This window comes from Vicia villosa, linkage group LG2, assembly GCF_029867415.1.
Source record: "Vicia villosa cultivar HV-30 ecotype Madison, WI linkage group LG2, Vvil1.0, whole genome shotgun sequence".
NCBI classification, from domain to species: Eukaryota; Viridiplantae; Streptophyta; class Magnoliopsida; order Fabales; family Fabaceae; genus Vicia; species Vicia villosa.
This window is the reverse complement of record NC_081181.1, coordinates 211756543-211782328: the sequence shown is the minus strand read 5'-3', so window position 1 is coordinate 211782328 and position 25786 is coordinate 211756543. Positions and strand designations below refer to the sequence as shown.

At 35.6% G+C, this 25786-nt stretch overlaps 2 protein-coding genes across 8 annotated transcripts; one reads left to right on the top strand and one right to left on the bottom strand.

The window, feature by feature from the left end:
- Positions 1 to 10203: 10203 nt before the first annotated feature.
- Positions 10204 to 14877, bottom strand: LOC131653774 (nuclear cap-binding protein subunit 2-like). Its single transcript, XM_058924051.1, has 8 exons — positions 14718 to 14877; positions 14382 to 14605; positions 13989 to 14127; positions 13345 to 13378; positions 12940 to 13047; positions 11022 to 11093; positions 10789 to 10895; positions 10204 to 10550 (listed from the first exon to the last, which is right to left on the bottom strand). The coding sequence occupies exons 1-8, from the start codon at positions 14733 to 14735 to the stop codon at positions 10476 to 10478; spliced, it is 777 nt and encodes a 258-aa protein (XP_058780034.1). The 5' UTR covers positions 14736 to 14877; the 3' UTR covers positions 10204 to 10475.
- Positions 14878 to 20004: 5127 nt separating this feature from the next.
- Positions 20005 to 23110, top strand: LOC131648148 (protein NUCLEAR FUSION DEFECTIVE 6, mitochondrial-like). 7 transcript variants are annotated; one of them, XM_058917931.1, is made up of 4 exons: positions 20006 to 20265; positions 20448 to 20569; positions 21909 to 21943; positions 22846 to 23110. In XM_058917931.1, the coding sequence occupies exons 1-3, from the start codon at positions 20117 to 20119 to the stop codon at positions 21926 to 21928; spliced, it is 291 nt and encodes a 96-aa protein (XP_058773914.1). In that variant the 5' UTR covers positions 20006 to 20116; the 3' UTR covers positions 21929 to 21943; positions 22846 to 23110. The 7 variants fall into 7 exon arrangements, with proteins under 7 accessions (XP_058773915.1, XP_058773914.1, XP_058773918.1 ...); XM_058917935.1 differs by lacking the exons at positions 21909 to 21943; positions 22846 to 23110 and adding exons at positions 21586 to 21638; positions 22432 to 22809; XM_058917930.1 differs by lacking the exon at positions 22846 to 23110 and adding an exon at positions 22432 to 22808.
- The last annotated feature ends 2676 nt before the right edge of the window (positions 23111 to 25786 follow it).

Genomic DNA, 25786 nt, shown 5'->3' with positions numbered 1-25786 from the left:
AACAACCACAAATGCGTTCATGGAGCGTTGCAAATTACGGTTTACAATTTCCCTCCTCTGTTCATCCTCTGAATGAATAGTTGCAGAAGCTTTCATGTGACACTCACTATGAGAAAACCAAAGAAAGAAATGGGGAGACTCCATGGATTTGAAGTTCACATTCCTTCTTCCAACATAAGATTCAAGTTGGTAGTCAATAAAACCAAGTATTCCTCTCCCAATGAAACTCAAGAACTCCACCATCCTGGATTCTTGATGAACCAAAGGAGCAGCACTGGCTTCAAGAGCAAGAGCTTGCTCTAGCTCTGTTTACTGGTTGCATTCTTCTAAAGCAGGGGATTGTTGAACAGAAGGAAGAAAACCTTGAGCTCTCTCAATTACTTTGAGTAAGAGTGTTTCCATCAACTAGTTGACAGCAACACCAACAAACCTTTCCATGGCTTGCATAACTATTATCTCCATGTTCACTCTGTTTTTTTTTCTTTTTGAAAGTTGGAGAAGATGAGTTTACTCTATTTTCTTTTCTTTTCGAAAGTTGGAGAAAATGAAAATTATAGGGGATTTCAAGATTTTTATATAGAAAATTGGATGGTCTTGGTATGACCCGGTCGACCCAAATAATTTCTTCTCTTCAAATACTCTATTTTCTTGGCTGTGTAAAAATGTTAGAGAGGTGGAACAGATGAATTTGGCTGTGTGAAATTGTTGTTGTGTTGCATGGAAATGATTTTTGTTGCTCACATAATAGGACAAAAGGTATAATATTTTTGTAATCATTGCTCACAAAATGTTTTATTTTTCTCCACTTTTCTTGGCTTTGTCTTTGTTTCTCTCCACTGACCATTTCCATTACACTACATGTTTTTGTTATAACACGAATAGTTTGTTGACGAATCTTTCTTTTCTAATCAATATAAAAATAATGAAATTTCTAGTATTAATTTATCACCAAGATTAAAAAAAAAATTGTAATATAGATATAGTTTTCATTTCAGCAATTTAAAAAAAGTCACTCTCACCACTTACCACTTGAGTGAACGAAAATATTTATAATTAGTTCATATGATAACTTTTATATGATTTAATCCTTTTTCAATACATTTTTTTTTAACAAAAGAAGCATATAATTAATAAAAAACAACAAACAAGGAAACAAAGGGGGACCAAACCAAGACCCCTCAAGAGACAATCCTAAGTCTATGGGTATCATCCTTGTCTAACAAGTCATCCTTTACAATATTAGTGTGAACAAAATTATACCAAGTGAAAGTTTTAGAGTTCAATCCAATATCCGCTAGAATATCAGCATAAAAAATGGCTTCCTAGTATAAATGGGATATCATGAAGTCAATAGATAACGTGTACATATGACAACTAAGCCAACGAGACCTGATAGTCCATGAAACGAGATGAGCGTTAGATAAATCTTTCACCACAAGCGAACAATCTGTTTCAATTCAAATTTTCTTCCACCCAAGCTCTCGAGCTTTCTCAATAGCAATAATGGCCGACGATAGTTCAAAAAGAATAGAGTTACTAGGACCAATATAAGCGGAGAAGCTGATAATATGTCTAGCACCGTTATCACGGAAAATTCCACCGCAAGCCGCCAAAGAAGGCGAACCACAAGCAATCCCGTCAATGTTTCCTTGGATCCATCCCCTAGGAGGAGGGTTCCATAAAACCTCTAGAGTTCTTAAAGGTTTTCTAGGATAAATAGTGATATCAAAGCCTTTTAAAAAAGTGAAGTTTGCCATGGAAGAGTTTGAACATTTCGCAATAGCGTTTCCAGCAAGTTTAGCGTTTGCCAAAATGACCGTAATGCAGGCTTTCCAATACAGAACCGTGTTTTCAAATCTACGGAAATTTCTAGCTCTCCAAATTTGGTGAAAAACACTGTAACACAAGTTATCACCACTACTAAAGACAAAATTTGGGAATTAAGCATAATTCCACACTTCAATTTTAAATATGCAGCAACCTAATTACAATTAAACTCATATTAGCCACTTGAGGTTGAGGTGGTGGGACCTTCTCCACCTTCTCATTCATCTGAAGTGGTGGTCGCCGACCTGCTCCCTTCCTAATGCTTGAAAAAAAAGCCACGACACCGTCAGCAACCATAAATGCGGTCATGGATTTGACTCATTAAAACTGTTGTGAAAAACGATACCAATGACAAAGTATAATAGGGAATTAGGGAAGAGAATAAGAACACAATAATTGGTTATAACTGCTATTCTTTTACTTTCTCTTAAAACAAGATTACAAGTTTACAAGAATAACAAATAACCTCTCTCACCCTAAATTAGGATTTGCAGCTTAGCAATGATGAGAGACTAGTATGCTATTTATAATAAAACCTAACATACTAACTAATGGGCTTTTTCAGCAAGGCCCATTACACAAGCCAACTTAATAAACAAGCTAACTTAACAAATTAGGGTTTAAACACTAAAACCTAATTTAACATGCTAACAACTCTAGCATCTTCGACATCTGCATGCTAGACCCATCTTCGACTACAGCATGCACACTTCGACACCAGCATGTGAACAATCCTTCGACTTCATGCTTAACTCTGTCGAACTGTCGAACCAAGAAGCTACCCTTCGACAATACTAGAGTTCGATCCAATATCTCACAAATCTCCACCTTGGAACTAACTCTACAACGTCAAGGAACAAACTAGCTTTCTTCATGCAGCTTTATCAACTGCATACAGTGGAAAAACTTGCAACTCGGCAATGTCTTGGTGATCATATCAGCAGCATTGTCTTCAGTCGAAACCTTCAGCACTTGGACTTCTCCACGCTCGATTACTCCTCTGACGAAATGCAGCCTCACATCAATGTGCTTAGTTCGCTCATGATAGGCTGAATTCTTTGACAGGTGTATTGCACTTTGACTATCACATTTAACAGTGATACCTCGACCTTGAAGTTTCAGCTCTTTCGCAAAACCTTCAAGCCACAATGCTTCTTTCACAGCTTCAGTGAGAGCAATATACTCCGCTTCAGTGGTTGATAGAGCAACAACCTTCTGAAGTGTTGCTTTCCAACTAATTGCAGTGCCAAACATAGTGAAAACATATCCAGAAATAGATTTTCTGGAATCCATACAACCTGCATAATCAGAGTCGACATATCCTTCTATTACTGCTTTACTATCTTCACCCAAGGCTCCACCATAAATTAGGACTCTATTCAGAGACCCATTTATGTACCTTAAAATCCACTTCAATGCTTGCCAGTGAGCCTTTCCAGGATTCGCCATGTACCTGCTTACAAGACTTATTGCGTATGCTATGTCGGGTCTAGTACAGACCATAGCATACATCAAAGAACCGACTATATTAGCATATGGGATGCTATTCATATAGGCTCTTTCGACATCAGTACTGGGACACTGATCAATACTCAGCTTGAATTGAGGGTTTGTTGGAGTCACAACTGGCTTCGAATTCGACATACCAAACTTTTCAAGAATCTTCCGTAGATATGCCTCTTGAGATAGGCATAACTTCGACTTCTTTCTATCTCTTCGAATGTCAATTCCAAGAATCCTGGAAGCAGCTCCCAGATCCTTCATATCGAACTCCTTATTGAGTTCAGCCTTCACCCTCATCACATCTTCGACACTGTTGCTTGCTATGAGAATATCATCCACATAAAGCAACAAAATAACAAATGAATTACCAGGTCGAAATCTGAAGTAAACACAGTGGTCGAACTGACTTCTAATGAAACTTATGTGTGTCATGAACTTGTCGAATCTCCTATTCCACTGTCGAGGAGATTGTTTCAGCCCATATAAAGATCTTTTTAGCTTGCACACATAATCTTCCTTTCCCTTTTCGACATACCCTTCAGGTTGCCTCATCAGGATCGTTTCATCTAGATCACCATACAAGAACGCAGTCTTCACATCCATCTGTTCCAGTTCAAGATCGAACTGTGCCACCATGGCAAGCAACATTCGAATGGACCTATGCTTCACAACAGGAGAAAACACATCATTGAAGTCGACACCTTCTTTCTGAGTGAAACCCCTTGCAACTAACCTTGCCTTGTATCTTTTCGACGTCACTCCTTCAATTCCTTCCTTAACTTTGAAAATCCATTTACAGCTGACTAACCTTGCCCCAGCAGGTTTCTTGATCAGTTCCTAGGTATGATTATCATGAAGAGATTTTATCTCATCATCCATGGCCTTCAGCCATTCAGTCTTATTTCGACTCCTCATAACTTCCTTATAGTCTCTAGGTTCTTCGTCTAGAACCTCACTTGCAGAGATTAAGGCATAAGCTATAAGATCTGCATATCCAAGTCTCTGAGGTGGCTTGATGACTCTTCTCGACCTATCTCTCGACAATAGGTAGTCATCGTCAGTTTCCTCAACTTCAGCATCTTCTACTTCTTCTTCGACTTCATCTGGGATATGCAATTCAGCATCAACATGCTCCACCTCAACAGGAATCTCTACCTGTTCCAGCTCTTCGTCAGATGTTTCTGTACTTCGACCAACATCATCAGTTTTCTTAAAAGCCATTTCAGCTTCATTGAAAACTACATCTCGACTGGTGATACACCTCCTGTGACCTGGCTCTAGGCACCATAGCCTATAAGCTTTGACTCCTTCAGGGTATCCCATGAACATGCATTTCAGAGCTCTAGGTTCGACCTTGTCTTGCCTAATGTGAGCATAGGCTACGCAGCCAAATACTCTCGGTTTGTCGAGATCTGGTGGATGTCCCGACCAAACTTCTTCAGGTGTCTTCATATCTAACACTGTCGAAGGACATCTGTTTATCAGATATGTTGCTGTCGAAACAGCCTCAGCCCAGAACACCTTTGTTAACCCTGCACTAGTCAACATGCATCTGACTCTCTCCAAAATAGTTCGATTAAACCTTTCAGCCAAACCATTTTGCTGTGGAGTGCCTGCAGTAGTTCTATGCCTTGCAATACCAGAGGCAGCACAAAAACTGTCGAATGCCTCATTGCAAAATTCAAGGCCATTGTCGGTTCTCAACCTCTTGACCTTTCTGCCAGTCTGATTTTCAACCAGAGTCTTCCAACTTTTGAAATTCTCAAAAGTTTCATCCTTAGTCTTCTGGATGAATACCCATAATTTTCTGGAATAATCATCTACTATGGATAGAAAATACCTTGCTCCTGAATGTGATGGACACCTTGCAGGCCCCCAAAGATCAGCATGGATGTAATCAAGGGATCCATGTGTTCTTTGTTTGCCTTTGTTGAACTTCACTCTGCAAGATTTTCCAAGTACACAGGGTTCACAAAACTTCAGCTTTTCGACTTTGTCTCCACCAAGCAGATTTTGTTTCCCTAATTCGACCAGACCCCTTTCACTGACATGGCCCAATCTCATGTGCCAGATTTCTGTCTTCGACAAAGGTTTCGTGGATACAACATTTGTCGAACCACTTACAACTTCAGCCTCAAGGGTATACAAGCCTTGTTTCTTCACGCCTCTCAAGACTTCCTTCGAACCCTTCATGACTCTTAGGATACTTTTCTCTCCTTGGAAAACATATCCTTTCTTGTCGAATTCACCAAGAGAAAGCAGATTTCTCTTCAAATCAGGAACATACCTGACTTCAGTCAACAACCTTATTGACTCATCATGGAGCTTGAATCTCACAGATCCAACACCTGCAATCTTGCAAGCCTTGTTGTTTCCCAGCAATACTGATCCACCATCTTGATCACATAATTCCTCGAACAAGTCTTTGTTTGGAGTCATGTGCCAAGTGCAACCTGAATCCATAATCCACTCCTTCTTAGAGTCACTGCTTGAAACCACAAGAACATCAGATGATTCGAAATCATCTTGAACAATGGCAGCGTTGCCATTATCCTTACCTCCATGATATTTCAAGCGCTCAGGGCACACCTTTCTTGTGTGACCCTCCTTCTTACAATGGTAGCATCGAATGCCAGATGCTTCGCCACTGTAAGTCTTCGACTGGCTTTTGCCTTTCTTCTTGTCGAACTTACCATCCTTTCGTAAGAGTTTTCCTTTAACGGCCAAACCTTCGCCAACAGTCGAAGGTTTATGCTCCTTTCGTTCATTCAAGTCCTTAGAGTACAAGGCTGATTGAACTTCTTCAAACGTCAGGGACTCCCTTCCATACAAGAGAGTTTCTTTGAAGTGAGCATGTGATCGAGGCAAAGAACACAATAGTAACAGCGCTTGATCTTCATCATCGATCTTCACATCAATATTTTCAAGATCAAGAATCAGCTTGTTGAACATATCCAACTGCTCAGCCAATACTTTGTCTTCAATCATCTTGAATGAATACAAAGCTTGCTTCAGGTAGAGTCGATTTACCAGCGATTTGGTCATATACAAACTTTCAAGTTTCACCCATAACCCTGATGCCGTCGTCTCCTTTGATACCTGCCGGAGAACCTTATCACCAAGGCTCAACAAAATTGCGCTGTGTGCTTTCTCGATCATATTTGTCTTCTCCGCTGCCGTCAATTCTGCATTCATGGCTGCCTCTCCCTTCAACGCTTCCAAACAACCCTGCTGAACCAGTAGGGCTTTCATCTTCAAGCGCCACAGACCGAAATCATTCACTCCGGTGAACTTTTCAATCTCATACTTTGTTGAAGGCATCTTCTCCACGCTCACCGCACCAATTTGTTGTGAAAAACGATACCAATAACAAAGTATAATAGGGAATTAGGGAAGAGAATAAGAACACAATAATTGGTTATAACTGCTATTCTTTTACTTTCTCTTAAAACAAGATTACAAGTTTACAAGAATAACAAATAACCTCTCTCACCCTAAATTAGGATTTGCAGCTTAGCAATGATGAGAGACTAGTATGCTATTTATAATAAAACCTAACATACTAACTAATGGGCTTTTTCAGCAAGGCCCATTACACAAGCCAACTTAATAAACAAGCTAACTTAACAAATTAGGGTTTAAACACTAAAACCTAATTTAACATGCTAACAACTCTAGCATCTTCGACATCTGCATGCTAGACCCATCTTCGACTACAGCATGCACACTTCGACACCAGCATGTGAACAATCCTTCGACTTCATGCTTAACTCTGTCGAACTGTCGAACCAAGAAGCTACCCTTCGACAATACTAGAGTTCGATCCAATATCTCACAAAAACGATTGTTAAGTTCTTGAAGTTGCATGTCCATATCAGTATAAAATAATTCAATGCGATAGTGATTCTTTATTGTGATAGATTGAACATTACCTCCACATTTTGATTTACCACGAAAAATATATCATCCATATTCAGAATGTGAATATCATGCTCAATACAAAATAACTTTACCTCCTCCAATAAACGTTCGCATCCATCATCTCTTAGAGTTTGCAATTGTTTTTTTGTAATTTTAACCAAATTCGTGGCATTGACATGTCTTGATTTTTCTTTTGCAATGCTTGTAACAACTCATTTGAAATACTGAAGACATTTTTCATCAAATGTAAAGTGAGTTCAAAATTAAAATTATCCATTAAAATTAAAAGATCATTTACTTCGCCTCTTGCATCTTTAGCTGATACATCTTCTTTCAACATTTCAAAAACATCGGTAAAAAACTATACATCAATGTTAAATTCACCAAAGTAGCATAGTGAGAAATCCAACGAGTATCAGCAGGTCGCTTGAGACTAGTTTCTTGATTCAAATCTTTCCCACTACAATTTCTCCATTTTTCGATGCATCACGAACCTTAATTATTTGTCTTTCATGTAGCATATCACTCCTTTTACAAGACCCCAACAATATTTATTAAAGTGGATATTAAACTAAAATAAGAGCAAACTTGAAGGTGATCTTTGAGCTTTAAGCTTTCCGTTTTTTTTCGTATTTCGACCATTTAGCATGAGTTATTTTACTGGGGTTTGAGATTTAAGCTTTTCCTTTTTTTCGTATTTCGACCATTTAGCAGGAGTTATTTTACGGGGGTTTGAGCTTTAAGCTTTCCCTTTTTTTTCGTATTTCAACCATTTAGCAAAGGGAAAGCTTGGTTTCTCACGTGAGAGACCTATCACCATCACGCACATGTTATAATCCCTAGAAAAAGTAAAACTTATCTGAATTCCAAATTTAGAGACCAAACATTATTGTCTAAGAAAAACAATTGGGATAAAAACAAACAAAGTAGAGAAAAATGAGGAACACAATCACTACACAAGGACATAACTTGAAAACTCTAAAACTGGAGAAAAATCACGGCCGTTGTCAAATGATAACCAGATAATAACACTATATGAAAATTTTTACAACACATAATATACCCTCAACTACCTCAGTACACTCACACCCTTCGAAACAAATATTCATCTTGTAATGAAGAACTTGAATCCTATATATAACCTTGGACTCCATTTTCCTTCAAAAAAAACTAAGTGATGTGGGATTTCAAAAAACTTGTATCATGTACATAGCATTGGACTCTCTCTTCATTCACAAAATTAAACGGTGTGAGACTTTTTCAACCTGTACATTTTCCACAAACCCTAACAAAAACTACCACAGTCAAATTTGATACACCAGACAGAAGGAAAATCTCCTTGAGAGCTCAAGTTGAAAAAGAAACATAGAGATAAGAAAAACATAGCATAGAGTTCTTCTACTCTGGACCAATTTCATTCAGCACGATTTGCTATCAAGGGTCATTCTATAGAAAAGGTTTGATGAGAGATCAACAAAAAGGATCGCTTCCTCAAATCCGTAAAAAATAAAAGGGTTAATAGTAGTTTACTCCCCTGTAATATGAGCGTATTTTGGTTTACCCCCCTACCGTTGCCAAAGGCAGGTTTTGGCAATGATTTTTTTGAAAAAACCGTTGCCAAAAGGTAGGGAGGGGGAAAAAGCAAAATTCGTTAACATTACAGGGGTGAATTACTATTAACCCAAAATAAAACAAATGAATTTGAGTGCAATTATTGTATGCCACTGTTAATGTACTAGTACTAATTTTCATCCAATTTACACTGTTCACTCTCAATTTAAATTATGTTTTCATTTTCATTTCAAAATTGTACATAAATTGAAGACGCTTAATCATAATAGCTTTTTAGGCAAAAATTATGAGAATTTATCATAGTTGAATATGTGTTGTTGTTGTCTATAGGTTATTGAGGAATCAACTACTTTTGTGTCCCTAAATTTAATTTATAGTTTTACGTTGACTCCTTAAAAAGAATGTTACTTTTAAGCCCCTCAAAAATATTTTTGAGTCAATGCGGTCACTTCTATTAAATTTTACCAAAAAAGGGTTAAGCCTAAAAAATATTTTTTAGAGTCAATGTGGCTAAGCCTAAAAAATATTTTTTAGAGTCAATGTGGCCATTTCTATTAAATTTTACCCAAAAAAGGGGTCAATGTGGCCATTTCTATTAAATTTTACCCAAAAAAGGGGGGTTAAGTTCTTATGTTGCATTCAGTTGACATATTTTGTCAAATGAGTAGGTTTTAATTTCTAAGTTATAATTGAAATTTTTGAATGTCGAAGTTTATTGAGTCATTGAAGAAGGAAGGATAGTGTCAACTGTCAACATAAAATAAAGTCATGTCATATTAAAATAAAATCATTTGAGATGCCACATACGAATAATTTAACATTTTTGGTAAAATATAATAGAAATGACCAAATTGTCTAATAAAGATGTATTTAAGAAACTTAAAATTAACATTTATTAGATCAAGAACCAATATAAAACCATAAATAAGTTAAGAGGCCAAAAATCTAACTAAGCCTGATAAGAAAAATCTAAATAAGTCGTTGAGTCAGTGATCAATGATTTATTTAACTGCATTGTCGATCCATTAGTCAACTCAAATTGGTTACCCCATCAAATTTTGGTGGAATCTACTACATTAAAAATCTATAAAATAAATAATTTGTATATCTGGAAACCTCTTAAAAATCCATTAGAGTCGAGCATGGTGAATGCTTGTTTGAACCAAAATCAATCATATCTTATCAATAGGAAAATCATGCAGAAGCAACTTTAGATGATATTTCAGATCAACATATACTCAGAAATCTGATCAGACATTGAATGCTAGTTGCCACAGCCACCAATACTCATCTGCTAACAATCAAGATTCGTACTTACCATTCTTGTTGATTTGAAGTGTGATAAACTCATTATATGGTCCTTTTACACAAAGTGACAGATTAATCAAACAGGATCAAAGTCATGTCATTTACCTAATAAGCCGATTTCTTGTACATAAGATCCAGATAGTTAACTAATTCTAATTATGAAAAATAAAAGACACAACTTGGCACTACCATATGCAGCACATGTAGCCAAGAATTTCACAGGGTTAACCTGATACTAAGATATTTGCAATTTGCAATGATGTACAATACACATTTTGCCACTTTTCACCATAGTAGAAGAAAACTTTCAAAGCATATCAGCTTGATTATGTATGATATTCTGGTTAACCCCGTCTTTTTCTATCATCTTCCTCCTCATCATCAGAATCACCACTCTCTCGAAATCGTGGATTTTTTTCCTATCACACCAGATCAAGTTTGATTAAGACAGATAATACTGGCATCAGCTAGGACAGATATTAGCAGTAGTGGCAATTGTAAGCACAAACATAAACATAGAGAATACAGATACAAGCAAAAGCCTTCAGTTAAACAAGTTCTGCATGCAATGTGACACTCTACAAGGTATGGCAACTAGAACTATTTCATATAATCGAACAGTTAGACCACAGCATCATCAAGATTTGTAGAGTTTACCGGTCTAGATTCTTGGTCAGAGTTCCTCCGAGATTCATGGTCTGATGTTCTTTTTGAGGGCTCGTATGTGCGGCGGTCATCGTCTCTGTATCTCTTCCTAGGGTAATCTATAATGCCAAAGAGACCAATTTAATCAATTCATTTGTAATTTCAGAGCCAAATAATAACAGTAACCCAAAGTGCTAAAAAATTTAAATTGATGGACAAAAGAAATTGTTTTAAGATGAAACTACCTCTACCATGCCGATGACCACCACCATGACCATGGCCACCACCGTGACCATGACCACCACCGTGTCTACCATCTGCAAGATTAAAATTGCTGAACCGTTAGATTAGCTAAAATGCAAAACCATGCCACATGATAGAGAACTACCACAAATATTACAATGTCGGACGCAAAAAAAGCGACGCTGGTTCACCATAATACTAATACATGTTGATTCTTCGGCCTAGCTTACAGTAATGAGATTATATGATGTCTAACAAACTAAAGTATAAAGATAGTATTTATCTGAATATTGACGAAAAAAGATGATAAGATTCAGGATATTATAAGTACTAAACTTGCTAAAATCATTGCAATAATTTTACTTCATAGTAGATGTTAAGATTCAACACACAAGTCATTATGTTGCTTCCATAGAAATATATGACATGCGGATCCTAACACGAACATCTGACACGACACATCGGCGATACTAAAGTAAAAAACATAGAGCACCAATACCACTACATATCTATTAATTCATTTAAATAAATATTATTATTTATAAAATATATCTAAATTAAGAATCAAAATACGTACGCGTGCATCTAAATTGAGCAGTTTATTTGTCCATCTACTGTCGAAAAAACTAAAAAAGTTGTATTCAAATTTGATGTTTTCAACTTTTTATTAATCGGCATTATTTTGACGCGTCTTTAAGCTTTGTAGAAGTGTCTAAAGAGTCTAGGAAGTTCGTCGAAACAAAGAAAAAATATTTTTTCGAGACACATGTCTAAGTTGTACAACACTTGCTATATGAGTCTAAACACCGATTCAAGAAGTGTCGAAGCAAAGGAAAGAAATTAAGTTATTTTGAGACACTTGTCTGAGTTATTTGACACGAGTCATGCAAGATTTATAGGAGTACGCTTGACACCGCAACACTGCTAATTCTAGAGGTGTTTGTGTTTCAAAGAGAAACTGTTATTTCAGGGTCCAACTTAGTTATCAATAATGCCTCTCATATTAAGATTATACTAAAAATTGCAAACTGTATCTATCAGAACAGGAAAAGGATCCTCTCCTGTTTGTGTCTTCAGCCCTCCCTCATGCTCATGATCCAATGGATAAGAAATTGTGAAAAACAAATAATAAATAAAATGGATTCTAAAGAGAGAGAGAAAAAAAAAAGAGAGATAGAGGGTTGAGATTGTGGCAGTATGGAAGCAGCAGATAAAGAGCAGGAGAGGATCTGCATCCATCAGAGCAACAGTTTGTCCTTCTGACATGGAAACTCTCTTAAGAAATCTAATGCAGATGATATTTGCCATTGAAGAAGGCATTACTTTGTTTGATTATTCATGCTGCAAAAAAACAGGACGCAGGAGAGGACCGGCTAATTGAAAAAATGCACAGTTGGAGGCTGCCTCATGTATTGAATATTTGAGGAGTCCTGGCAACACACTGACACAGATCCCAACACACTCTTCTATTTGCTAAAATATATATATTATATATATATATATATATATATATATATATATATATATATATATATATATATATATATGTATATATATATATATATATATATATATATATATATATATATATATATATATATATATATATATATATATATATATATATATATATATATATATATATATATATATATACCCACAAATTTTGTTAAAACCATATATTATTCTTGTACATTTCCTGATACAACACCAAGCTAACAATGTAAACATTCGTATGCGCTAATCACTCAGTGACAACAGTCCATAATTCGAGGTCATTTCCAGTGTTTTACTTATCAATCAATAAAGATCAAGCAGGTATATATATTATTCAAATATTGTAATTGAAAACAAGTAAAATGTTGAACCATCGTTGCTACTAGCAGTTGAAGATCCATATAAAATATAAGAGTCACTTACAAGAAGGAATAACTGGCGGAAAAGATCCCAAAGAACCAGTGCCGTAATCTACAAGCTGCCTTTGTACTTCTAACTCTTTCTGAACCAACTTCCCATATCCACCCCTACGTATGTAGAATTAAGGAAACAAAAAGAGACTAGTAGAAATATCAGTACATCAGAGTATTTTCTGAAGTAATTTTTCTGTAAAACTTCTCGTTCAGAATCAAACAAATGTGTGGGAAATTGGGAATATTCATTATTCAATTTCAATTAGAACATGTAACATCATAGCCAATTTAATAAATTTATTTTTTTGACCATTTAGGGATGTAATTGAACAAATGTGAAGTTCATTCTAGAATATTAAGAGTAAACAATGATGCCAATTACAGATAAATTTATTTAAAACAGTTAAAAGGATATCTGGATCATAATCAGTACGATATTCATCACGCACCTGAAAATATTAATAACATCGGTCAATATTAGCCGAGAACAAAAGCAGCCAAAGGAAACAGAGGCACGGGAACAAGAAAACACATATACAACAAAGATACAGCACAGACACTGGGATATGGCAACATATAAAAACAGTATATAGAAAAATTAATTCTGGAATCAAAGAGAGAATTGATATTTTACAAACTAGGAAGGGCCATTGTCATCGGAACAAAATAATAACATTTATGTAAGCACTGAAACATGACAGGACATTGTTGCAGAACACAGTTGCATCATACCCTACTTAGTGAGAAAAAGTTTTGTTACTGTTAGCATTGTGCTATTCTCTATTGCAATGGTGTAAATGCTGAAAACAAAATTTGTGAAATACAATTAAAAATAACTGAATTGTCTAAGTAAACTATTAACTCGACTACTAGTTTCAAACATTCACACATAGCTTTGTTACTGCTAGCATTGAGCTATTCTCTATTCTAATGGTGTAAATGCTGAAAACAAAATTTGTAAAAAACAAACAGAAAAAAAACTGATTCATCTAAGTAAACTATGAACTCGACTATAAATTTCAAACATTCAACATAGTTCCACGAAAGTTATTCATTCACCTGGCCACCACTACGACCACGACCCCATTGTCTTCCTTCCTGGAATCCCCAGTCAAAATCAACACGAATAGGGCGATCATCCAGTATCGTCCCACTTATATACTTGCAAGCATCCTCAGTATCTTCACGAGAGTAATATCTAATACCAATAACAATCAATCAGTACTATATAATTTTCTCAATGGCCACTAAATCACCACTAAATCACTACAATCAACAATGCATAATCACTAACTAGTAACTACACTACTAAAGTAACTGGATACAGTCCATGGTTCCTTCATTCTCCCACTTATTTCTTTAACAAATCACTGTAATAAACAATGCAGAGTGTGTATCACTTTTGCGCAAATTATTAGGGTTTACAAAACATGAATAGAGATTGTAACTTACAAAACGAAGCAAAAACCGCAAGGAGTTTTAGTGTTCTTATCCAAACCCATGATGATCTTCTTAATTTCACCAGCTCGAGAAAAAAGTTCATAAATTTGCTCTTCGGTAGTGTAAAACGACATGTTCCCAACATAAACGGTTGATGAAGTTATCAGAGCATGCTCAAACTCTTCTTGATTTCCAGGGAACCTTCTATCTCGGTACGCCGAGAGCTTCGCCGGATCCTAAAACATTCACAAAGAAGACGAAAACCGAATCAAATCACATCAAATTAAATCAACAATAATTGATAGTAGTTGAATCAAATTGCGAAAACCTCGTTGTAGAATAGTGTACCTTGAATAACGAAGCCATGTGAGATTGTGTTATCAGTGAAAAATCATGAAAACGGAGAAGAAGGAGTAGTTGTAGTTCCGATTTCAGACACGATTAGGGCATGGTGGTTTTGACCCGAATCAATGGTACGGTTCACGAAATCGGTGTTTAGGGAAGATCAATGTTTGGGCCTAAAGCCCAAATTGTGAAAAATGTTAAGGAGTGACTTTACCTACAACACTCTGCTCTTTGGTTTATACACCCACCACATATTTTTCAACAAATGCTAACAAGTGTTTTAGGGACACTCTTTAAGAATTTAAAAAAGGTATGTTTTGTTTTAACATATTTGTATTCAATGCACTCAAAATGAAATAATTGAGTTTTCTAACTAATAAAAAGGTATGTTAAAAATTCTTGTAATCAATACAATGAAAAAGAAAAATATTGTTTTTTAAAAATTCTTTTCTTTATTTGAAATCCTTAAAAAGTACTCCTGCAGCATTCGTTAGAATTGTTAGACGATGGGCTAATGATCTAAAGGGAGTGAATAGATCAACATAAATTTTTACGGTGTTTTTACAACTTTTGGTTAATGGAAGCATTCTGGAATCGACTTTCGTCTATTCTGAACCACTATTGGTAGGATCAGATATGCTACAAAAATACGAAGAAGTTTGATGTGCTAAAGGGTTTGAAAAAATAATCAATTATGTTTTTCAAAAGCTTATTCGTTTGAATGGATACACTTGATTACCTACTTCCAATGAGAATAGAATTGATAAATTGGCTAAGGAAATTTATCAAACAAGTAATGTGCAAACAATTTGCTGCACAGACAAAACAACAAACACTTGGCGTGCGGTAGTTAACTTGTTAACGCAATTTAAGTGTGGTTGATTGCAATTACCAATTACAATTATCTTATACAAAAATAGTTTTGTATCATAATTTAACACTTAGACCACTTTCCAAATTAACAATTGTGAACCAAAATTAATAGCAAATAATAGAGAAGTAAGGGAAGAAGAACACAAGGATTTATTTAGGCAGTTCGTCGTTCGTCTTCGCTACAACTACGTCTGCCCCCAATTCCAAAAGGGAATTGAGATAGTTTTTATTATTACTTTGCAAATGTTATTACAAGAGAAGTTAAAGCAATGAACAAACAAACTCAGTTTAATGTTGATTCCTTATCTTCTCTCCCCTTGATCCTAAGCAAGATTAAGTCGACCCAAGAGCTTTCTTTGATCCTCCGTCTACTGTGACTCACTTGAACGAACCCGTGTTCTTCAAGACCTTCACTATGTTGAATCTTCACCAAAGCTTCTTGTCAAATACCCCCAAATCACCTTAATCTTGGAGGACAAAACCCTAAAGATTTTATTCAATAGAACCACCACAATCTTCACCCAAAGGAATACTCAATTCCTATCCATGGACGTTATCAAACTTTATCATGTACTCATAACACAAAAATGATTATGTGTAGTTGTGTTATGAGTAGGAAGAAGAATGAAGATGAGAAGACTTCTGTATCTTCCAAGTTGCAATGTTGCTTTGAAAAGTTGTGTAGAAAAAGTATATACGTGTGTGAGAATTGGTGAGCTAAAGCAACAAACAGATGCCCAAAATTTTTGTTTATGCCAGCGATGCGTCGACCTACCTTTGCTGTGAGTCGACCATATTCTCTCAAAGAGAACAATCTTAACATCAACGTATCGGAGGTCGACCTGGTGAAGCCAATGAGTCGACCTAAATGAGGCAGTGAGGCAAGCATGTTTTTCAAAGTCTTGGAGATTGACCTGGTGAATAAATGAGGCTGTGAGGCAAGCTTGTTTTTCTTGTCTTCATGAGTCGACCTAGCCTTGCTATGAATCGACCAGAGCTAACAAAAAATTCTACTATTGGCTTTGTGTCTTCTTAAATGGACTTGTACGAGATTTGACATCTTTGAATATTTGACATCATTCGAAATACTTTTATGAGGTATGCATGCACTAACAAAAATGACCCAAAACATAATATTTTTTTAATTAACTATATTATATCAATTACTACTATAATATATCCTAAATTATTTTTAGTAATAGTTATTTATTTAATTATTATGTGGGTGTGATAATTATTTAACTGGGTGTTATTGTGTTAATTATGCTATTTGTATTATTAGATGGATAATATAATAATTCAATTGGGCCTAATTATTAGAAGTAATAATAATAAGGGGTGAGAGTGACTAAACCCATTTAATATAATAAGATAGTAAGAGTAGAGATTAGGTTAGTCTCATAACTCTCATTTGGTGAAAAAGAAGAAAGAGAATAAGAGAAGAGGAGAATAGAGAAAAGAGAAGGAAAACCTAGAAGAAGAATCTTCAAGAGGTAAGGGGGAGAATTTATGTTATTATAGGTGTATATGCGATGCAAAGGGTAGATTGTATGTTAGGTGTTCTTAGTTTCAATTTCTCATAACTTTGTATGTTAGGGTTTGTATAGAAACCATGGAAATTGAAGAAATAATCATGTTTATGTTGTTATGTTGATAAGCCATGATAGAACCATGATTAAGAACCTTGATATGTATGATTATTGGTTGTTTGAATGGATTAATGTGGTTCAAAACGAGTTTTTGAAGTGCTGTCAAAAATGAGTTTTTTTCCAAAAAAATCGCAGAGGGCGCTTAGCGCGGTGAGGCCGCTTAGTGTGCTCTGGAAAATCACGCAGACCACAATACATAAGCTATCGCGCTTAGCGCGGTACAGGGCGTGCTTAGCGCAGGTACTTGAATTAAAAAAAATAATATTTTTGGAAAATGATTTCGGAATAGGGAAGCTTATATTTTGTTATAATTTCTAAGAGTTTTTTGGAATACACGTTTTGGCAAGTTTAGAAGGCAGTTTATGTGAAACTTGACTTGGTGAGTTCTTGTGTTTCTATGTTTGATTTTGGTGAATTGTGGAAGATAACATGGATTGGCTTGTATGCTATGTGTTTTGTGTAATCGATAAATGCTATCTGAAATGCTTTATTGATAATGTATGTATGTTGTGCAACGTTTTGGTGGATAATTTGAGGTGCGTGAATTATTGTTATATGCTTGGATAATTAAGGTTGTGTGATAATCCTAGTTGCATAAATTGTGAGCCTTGTTGCACATTTATTCATGGGGAGATTGTACTCCGGTTGTGGCTTTGATCCTAGTGTGGAAACGGAAGTGGTGAACTATAGGTTCATATTGTTGGCTTGGATTCTAGTCCAGATCGGGAGCGTGACTTTGATTCTAGAAATGAATCAAAAGTGAGGTGAGCTTGATGTTCACGATGGTACCACATGCATGAGTCGCATTAAAATTGCATTGGAGTCACGTTGGTTTTTATGTGATGTGTTTGAATTGATGTGAGCTTATGTGACAATTAGAACTTGCTATCTTGGTTGAATATCAATGATAATTATGTTATGTGTGATAATTGTAGAACTCTTATGATTATGAAGTGTGATGAATTACAGGTTATTCGTATGCTATATTCATTGTTCATATTATATATGCTTATAATGATGTGAATTCTCACCCTTCTATTGTAATGATGTTCTATGCGACATTGCGCAAGTTCCGAAGAATAATTGTGCTTGCACGAGGATTAGTCGAGGAGTTGTTCAGTTATTTTGCTTTTATTAGGTAGTGAGTCGATGTTCTGGTCATGTAACACGAGAGGGTATTTGAACTCATGTTTGTTGTTTTGAGACATGGTTATGTTTTCTCTTATTTGATATTATATTTGGATATAACATGTTAAGTGGCCTTGGTGCCGATATTTGAATTTGTATGACATATTTATAATATGATATTTTCATTATGTTGGTAGATGATTATAGTATGTGATATGATCATTGAATTTATTTTGAGAAAACAATTATTCCATTGCGATATGCATATTGATGAAACATGAAGTTTTCAAATGTGATATAATTATGATCAGATGTATATTTGTATGTAACTTTGATGATTTTCATCGTTGTGGAAACAACATGTGGCACCCTTTGATGTATGCATGTTATCTTACTCGGTATTTATATTGAATTGTTTGGGTAAAAAAAAGGGGTGTTACAACTTCTGCACCTAGGTCGGCCCAATAGCCTTGGCCTAACCAACCGAGGATAAAGGAAGCCTCTTTCCTCCTGCCCCTCTATCGAGGACACACCTTCACCTGGCCTAAGGATAGCATAGCATCGCTGCCCTCGACCAGACCTACATCTATGCTAGCAGCAAGACATTCGCCCAGCTCCCCCGTCAAGGACAAATATAATGTGGAACTCTGGAGCAAAGGAAACAAAAGGGGCAACTAAGTGAATTCCCTCAGGTTATAGGTGATCGGGAGTGTTGGGATCTACAATCAGGAATCAACATAGTATGTAGAAGCGTGATTAACGACCTATATTCGACTCTAATTCTATAATAAAACTCAAATACACTCAAGCACTCTAAAGGCATCACCTTCGTACGCTAAATGTGTAGATCTACATGTGACGCCTCCTCAAAGTGACATCCTTTTGACAAGACAAGTATTTAATGCACATCTTCTCAAGATCACCCATTCTCATTTTTTCACTAGCCTTTTCCCTAACTTGAAGAACTATTATAATGATTATAGAATTTCAAAAGGAAACTCCATTGAGGTTAGTCCCATCGATTTTACAACAACTTTAGCTTCATATCTGGTGGCAAGGACTTTAGGGGAACTATTTTAGACAGGGCAAACGACCTAATTAGTCTGGTTCAATACGAAATCCCAATCCAAAACTCCATCAACCAAATTGACGAAGTTGTGTAATCTCACTAGAAGGCCCCTCACTAAAGCTAGACACCATACACATCTCAACTGTTGTAATCTATGCAACTCCTCTTCCACCTCGCATAAGAGGATACGTTCACAAGGGACGATTCTAATCTTCTTTCATATATAAGTGTGATTCGGCGTCACACCAAGGCACAATTCATTACACACTTGCGAGTAAATTTATTCTCTTTGACTTCACTAACTACGTGTACATCCCTTCTCTGCCCACTGGAGATTTTTATTACCATGTAAGAGGCCTTTCACGTTGGACGTCACCAACTTACCATAGTCAATTCTAGTTTAGTATTTTTTTTACTTTTATAATCTCTTTATATGACTTTTAACTATTTATTTTTAACCCTAAAAAAAAAACTATGTTAACTTTCTTTACTTGAAAGTTAAAATATAAGAGTTAATATTTGAGTACTATTAAAGAGGGCATGGTTAACAATTATCAACTATGTTACTAGGCCCGTTTTTAGTTTTTTAGCCCATCAACCAATGCAAGGTTTTAGTTTGGTAGAACCCTGAAACGTTACGAGTGCAGAACCAACTCAAACCCTAAAAACTCTCCGATAAGGAAATGGCCTCCGTCGCCGGAAACACCGCGAGATCGATATTCCGATCATCCTCCGCTTGTCGTACTGCATTCCGAATCGGTTCGGAAGCTAAAGCGGCTCGTTCTACTTTCCGAATTCCCTCCAGTAAACCTACATCGCAATCCGCATTCAGGTAATTCACCACTATTTTTCAAAGGAAACTGAAATTGCTCGCATTTTAGTGAATCAATTGTTTTTATTACATGCTTTGTAGTGCCGAATTTAGTGTTTGTTCAATTGCAATATGGTTAATTTATTGAGCTGGAAATGAATGAAATTGATTAATTTTGTGTGTGGAATTGTTTGTGTATGAAGGAGTCCTGTTGAATTGAGCTTCTGTGTAGAATCCATGTTGCCGTTTCATTCGATAACTGCTTCGGCGTTGATGACTTCAAAGTTAGTAGTTTCTCAACGCAGCTATGGCTGGCTTCCTGAAGGTATTGTTTCTGATACTACTACAATGCAATTATCATGTGTTACTGAAAGGTTCAGTTTTGTTTTACTTTGGCATTTTAAAGGGTTTTGCTTTAGTGGCATTATTGTTTTTGTGTAATACATTTGAGCATTTTTAGCTTTTGCTTGCATATAGTTGAAAGTCAATATTATTACGGTAATTATATTTGATTAAACTATACGAAAAGTTATCAAGATAGATTTCGATATTAACAATTTGGATAGAAGCATGGTCCTTTATAGAAAATTATGTGGAAAGTTGATTCATGTAACCGACCCCATTTAGTGGGATAAGGCTTGGTTGTTGTTGTTGCATATTTGATTAAACATTCGTAATGTGTGTTTGGATTGGCGGTGGATAGAATTGAATTTGGTAGAATAGAATTGATTTTATTAGATTTGAGTTTAGCAGAATTGATTTATAATACGTTTATGTAAAAGTGAATTCAACAACAAATTTCAGTAAAAATCAAGTTTAAATTGAGAAGCTACAAAGCCTATGTTTGGAATTTTGAAAAACCATGGTGCTAACTCACGTTTGCTTGAAGCTACTACTTGTAGCTTCTCAAAATCACGGTGGATATGAGTGTAGTTATGCGGTAGCGGTATCCTATTGGGTTACTAAACACATGCAAATTCTAGCTTTAAGTAGAATCAATTATGGAGAAATAATCAATTCTACTTTAGAAGAACCAAACACCTCAAAATCATTACAGAATCAATTCTACACTTTTAGAATTGCTTTTGACTCTTCCGCCAAGCCAAACATGCTATTTATATCTTGCAAATGGCATGTAAAACATCTTTCTATTTTTTATCCCTTGTTTGCTGCTTGGGAAGTTACTGATAGTTGTTTGAAGAAAAGACGGTTTTTGGAAAATATTTTACAGCTAATTAGGACTAAAAAGAGTAATATTGTTGTGTGGTATTGTAGTTCCACCCTATGGGTCACCTGTGATCTTTTTTATTGCCTGACGGATGGGTTTTACTTTTGAATTAGGTAGCTAAACATCTGTAGGATTCCTTGTGTTCTTTCTTCAATTTATTTTTCGGGTAAGTTGGCGTATTTTTTGAATTCTTGGGTTAAACTTAATGGAGTCTGGTTAGTGTTTGATATGCAATACATTCGAAATTTATATTAAATAAAATTATCCATGTTCTTGGGAAAAGTGATTGATATATCTGATGTAGACTGCATCTTTCTGAAACTATTAATCTTTAGCAAAAATTGATGGATTGAGTTATTCCACGAGTCTTCTGCTTTCCCTGCTCTCAAGCAGCTAAATCGTTTAGTGAAGCCATACATGCTCCTTTTGTTTGTAGGCAAAGAGAAGACTATTTGAAGATCAAGAAGCAAGGTTGGGATGACATGGATCTCTTATGATGTTCAACTTTAAACAAAAGGAAAATCTGATTAAGAAAAATTGCTAGATATCTATCCCTAAGTATTTTATACATTTAGAGCAAATTTGTTTGCTCTTGGGTTAGTGAATATCATTAAGCTGGATTCTCAGTTTATTGTGTTTTAGGAAATAATTATTTCTGTTTTTATCAATCATATTGTTCCATATTTTATACATCTTGAATGTAATTGTTGAGACTTTGAATATGATTTTTGGACTTTTTTTTTTATCATGTTCAAATCGTAATTATATTTCTTCTTATTCTTCTGCGGTATCTAAAACCTATGACTTCAACAAATACCCTACATTCTAGTTAGTGTTTCATTTGAATTCAATTTATTTCTTGCGTCTGTTTGTTTGATTATTTGAAATATTATATGCATTTGTTGCGCCAGTTCTAGGATCAATTGATAATAAAATACTGATCTCTTTTGTTTAATCAGATTGCAATGATGATGTGTGATAACTATTCTGAAGATTGAAGCAATCTTTTTTTGTATTATGTGCTTCGTGAGGGTGTCTTAGCTGAGCCATTGGCGGGTCAAATTAAATCTCAAAGTAGACCCTCCTGTTATATTTGTTCTGATTCATAAAAGCCTACTGTTTTATCCACCAGGGTTTTATTGTCCAAAGCCAAATAAGCTGAAATTGTATTGCACAATGTCTGATAAGTTGAAATTTGCCATAAGAATCTGTTAGGGATGTTGTTTAATGAATGTAGAGCTGGAATATTTTCACTTTTTCTTTTATTATTTTGATCAGGCCATGATATGTTGTCTTTGGATTACAATATTTTTCATATATGCAGGTAGGTAGCATTTCAATTTTCTTATTTGTGCTATCTTTTTAACTTTCAGAAGGAGAGGGATCATGATGTGATAACTACATAATGCGATTCAGATTATGCTCTCAAAATTTACTTCGGGGCTATCAAAGTTGGATTGATATTATCAAAATTGTAGTGTTTTCTTGATTAATCTTTAAAAGTAACCTTGATTTTGAGAATTATGGGTTCATTGCTTAAATTTTCAGAAAGGCTCTAACTTTTTCAGAAAGGCTCTAACTTTTTCAGAAAGGCTCTAACTTTTGCAATCTAATATAAAGGTGATAAATCTATTATGTGTATGAGAGTAATATAACTATTTGAAATTTGAGAATGATACTTCTGGTCTTGGCCGAGACTCAATCCACTAGATAAAAAGCATATCTACTATTGCCATTGATTTGATAGTGTTTGCATATAACTTACCGTCGGATACAAATGTTTATGGATTTATCGACGTCATAGTGTTTGCATATTATTCACCATCAACATAATTTAAAGATAAAAGAATGACCAAGATTTTGAGAGAAAATTGAAATTAATTTTTACTCAATTGAAAACGGTTACAACAATGATTCTATACCTTATCAATTACAAAAATACAAAATGCAATATATATTAAACTCATTGTACCAAAGCAAATTAAAGTCTTACACAAGGCCTAAACAAACTAATCAATTAACACTTCTTGGATGTACAATTACACTTCAACACAATCCTTTAATTCACCTTCAGAGCTAAAATTAACAGAATTGATTTTGTTCCTCTAATTGATGAAATGCTCAATCTTGACGACTTTTGTCAGAATATCTACAAGTTGCGTATGGGTGCTACAGTGCACGACTTCTAGAACTCTATTATGAACTTGATTACTCTGAAAATGGAGCTTTGTGTCAATGTGCTTGTTTCTCCCATCCAGCACTAGGTTCTTGGCAAGGCTTATGGCAAATTTGTTGTTAATCATCAATTTCAAAGGCTTTGTCACCTTGATCTTTAGATCATGCAACAAATTCATCAGCCAAACAACTTGACACGCAGAAAAAATACATGCAATGTACTCAGCTTCACAAGTTGACAACACAACCACATGTTGCTTCTTGGAACACCGAGACATGGGACTTTCCAGATATTTAAAAAAAGATCCATAAGTACATCCTCTGTCTGAGTAGCACATCATTTCTGACTCACATTCAACACCATAAGGGAACAAAACTCCAAACTCCAGAGTCCCCCTAATATACCTCAGAATTCTAACTGCAGTTTGGTAATGTGATCACTTTGGTTTGTTCATAAACCTACTCATCATTCCAAATTTGTAACAGATGTCAGGTCTGGTATTACAAACATATCTCAGCGAGCCAACCACATGTTTAAAAGTTGTAGCATCTACATCATCACCATCATCATCAGAAATCAGCTTGTGATTCGTCTCCGTAGGTGTGATTCCCAACTTATAATTTGTTAACTCAAATCTCTTCAGAAGTTCAAGTTCATACTTCAGGTGGTGCAAAATGATACCCTTTTCAGAGTTCAAAATCTTAATCCTTAGAAAATATACCATATTTCCCATATCAGTCATCTCACATAGTCACATTCATTCATCAATACCTTCTTGAACTTGACAATCTCATCAGAACAACTTCTAATCAGCAATATGTCATCAACATAGAGACATACCAGAATCATATTGCCTTCAAAAGTATGCTGAACATAAACACCATATTCCATCTCACATTTCTGAAACCCTTGCTTCTTGAAAAACAAGTCAATCTTCAAACTCCAAGCTCTATGAGCTTGCTTCAATCCATACAAGGATTTATGTATGTTGTACACCATCCCTTCATGATTCTTTTTCACAAATCTAGGAGGTTGTGACACATAAACTTCTTCTTGTAAATGACCGTTATGAAATACAGACTTAACATCCAGATGTATCACAAACCAATTCCTATTAGCATCTATAGCAATCACCATCCTGATTATTTTATGTCTAGCTACAAGTGCAAACACCTCAAAGTAATCTAGCCCAACTTTCTGAAGAAAACCTCTAGCTACTAACCTTGCTTTGTGTTTCCCAATTGATCCATTTGACTTCAACTTCACCTTAAAAACCCATCTGATGCTGATGACTTTCTTCTCCTTTGGAAGCTCAGTCAATTCCCAAGTCTTGTTTCTTTCTATAGTCTTAAGTTCTTCTTTCATGGCCTTTAGCCACACTTTCTTCTCGAGTGCTTTTTTTATTCATATGTTCAGAGTCTACTAACAATCCACATTGAATGACTTCGCCTTCAGAGTCTAGTTCATTATCGCGTAACATGTAAAACTCTGCAAACCTTCTGGGTATTTGTCTTATTCTTTGTGGTCTCTGAATTCGTTCTGAACCTTCTACAGAACCTGGAACAATATAAGCATCGGGACCACCTCTACAAACACCATATTCAAAATTACCACCTTTAGAAACATGATCACTTCCAGAAGCATGGTTACTTCCAGAAGTTTGACCATCAGAGTCTGGACCACCTTCAAAGTCTAAGTCACTTCCAGAGTCTCCGTCAGAGTCTGATTCACCTTCAAAATTAGAATCATCTTTTGATTCTACTTCTAAACTTCCTTTATAAGCACCTCCAACATCAGAGGCAGGATCAAACGTGTTATGATCCCAAGTTTCTAACTCTTTCACTATGACATCTCTGCTTAATTCCACCTTCTTAGAGATTGAACAATAAAGTTTATAAGTGCATGTACTGTGGTTAGGGATGGCAAGCAGACACGCACCCGCGGGGCCCACCCGCACCCGAACCCGAGTCAACGGTTGAAAGCTCGAGTTGACTGGATTTGGGTTCGGGTGCCACCCAATATTTCGGGTGCGGATTTGGGTAGTGTGAAACCCACACCGACCCGTTGCCATCCCTAATTGTGGTTACCCACTAGTAACATTACTTCTATCACTGAAATTCTTCTTAGCATCTGTAAGA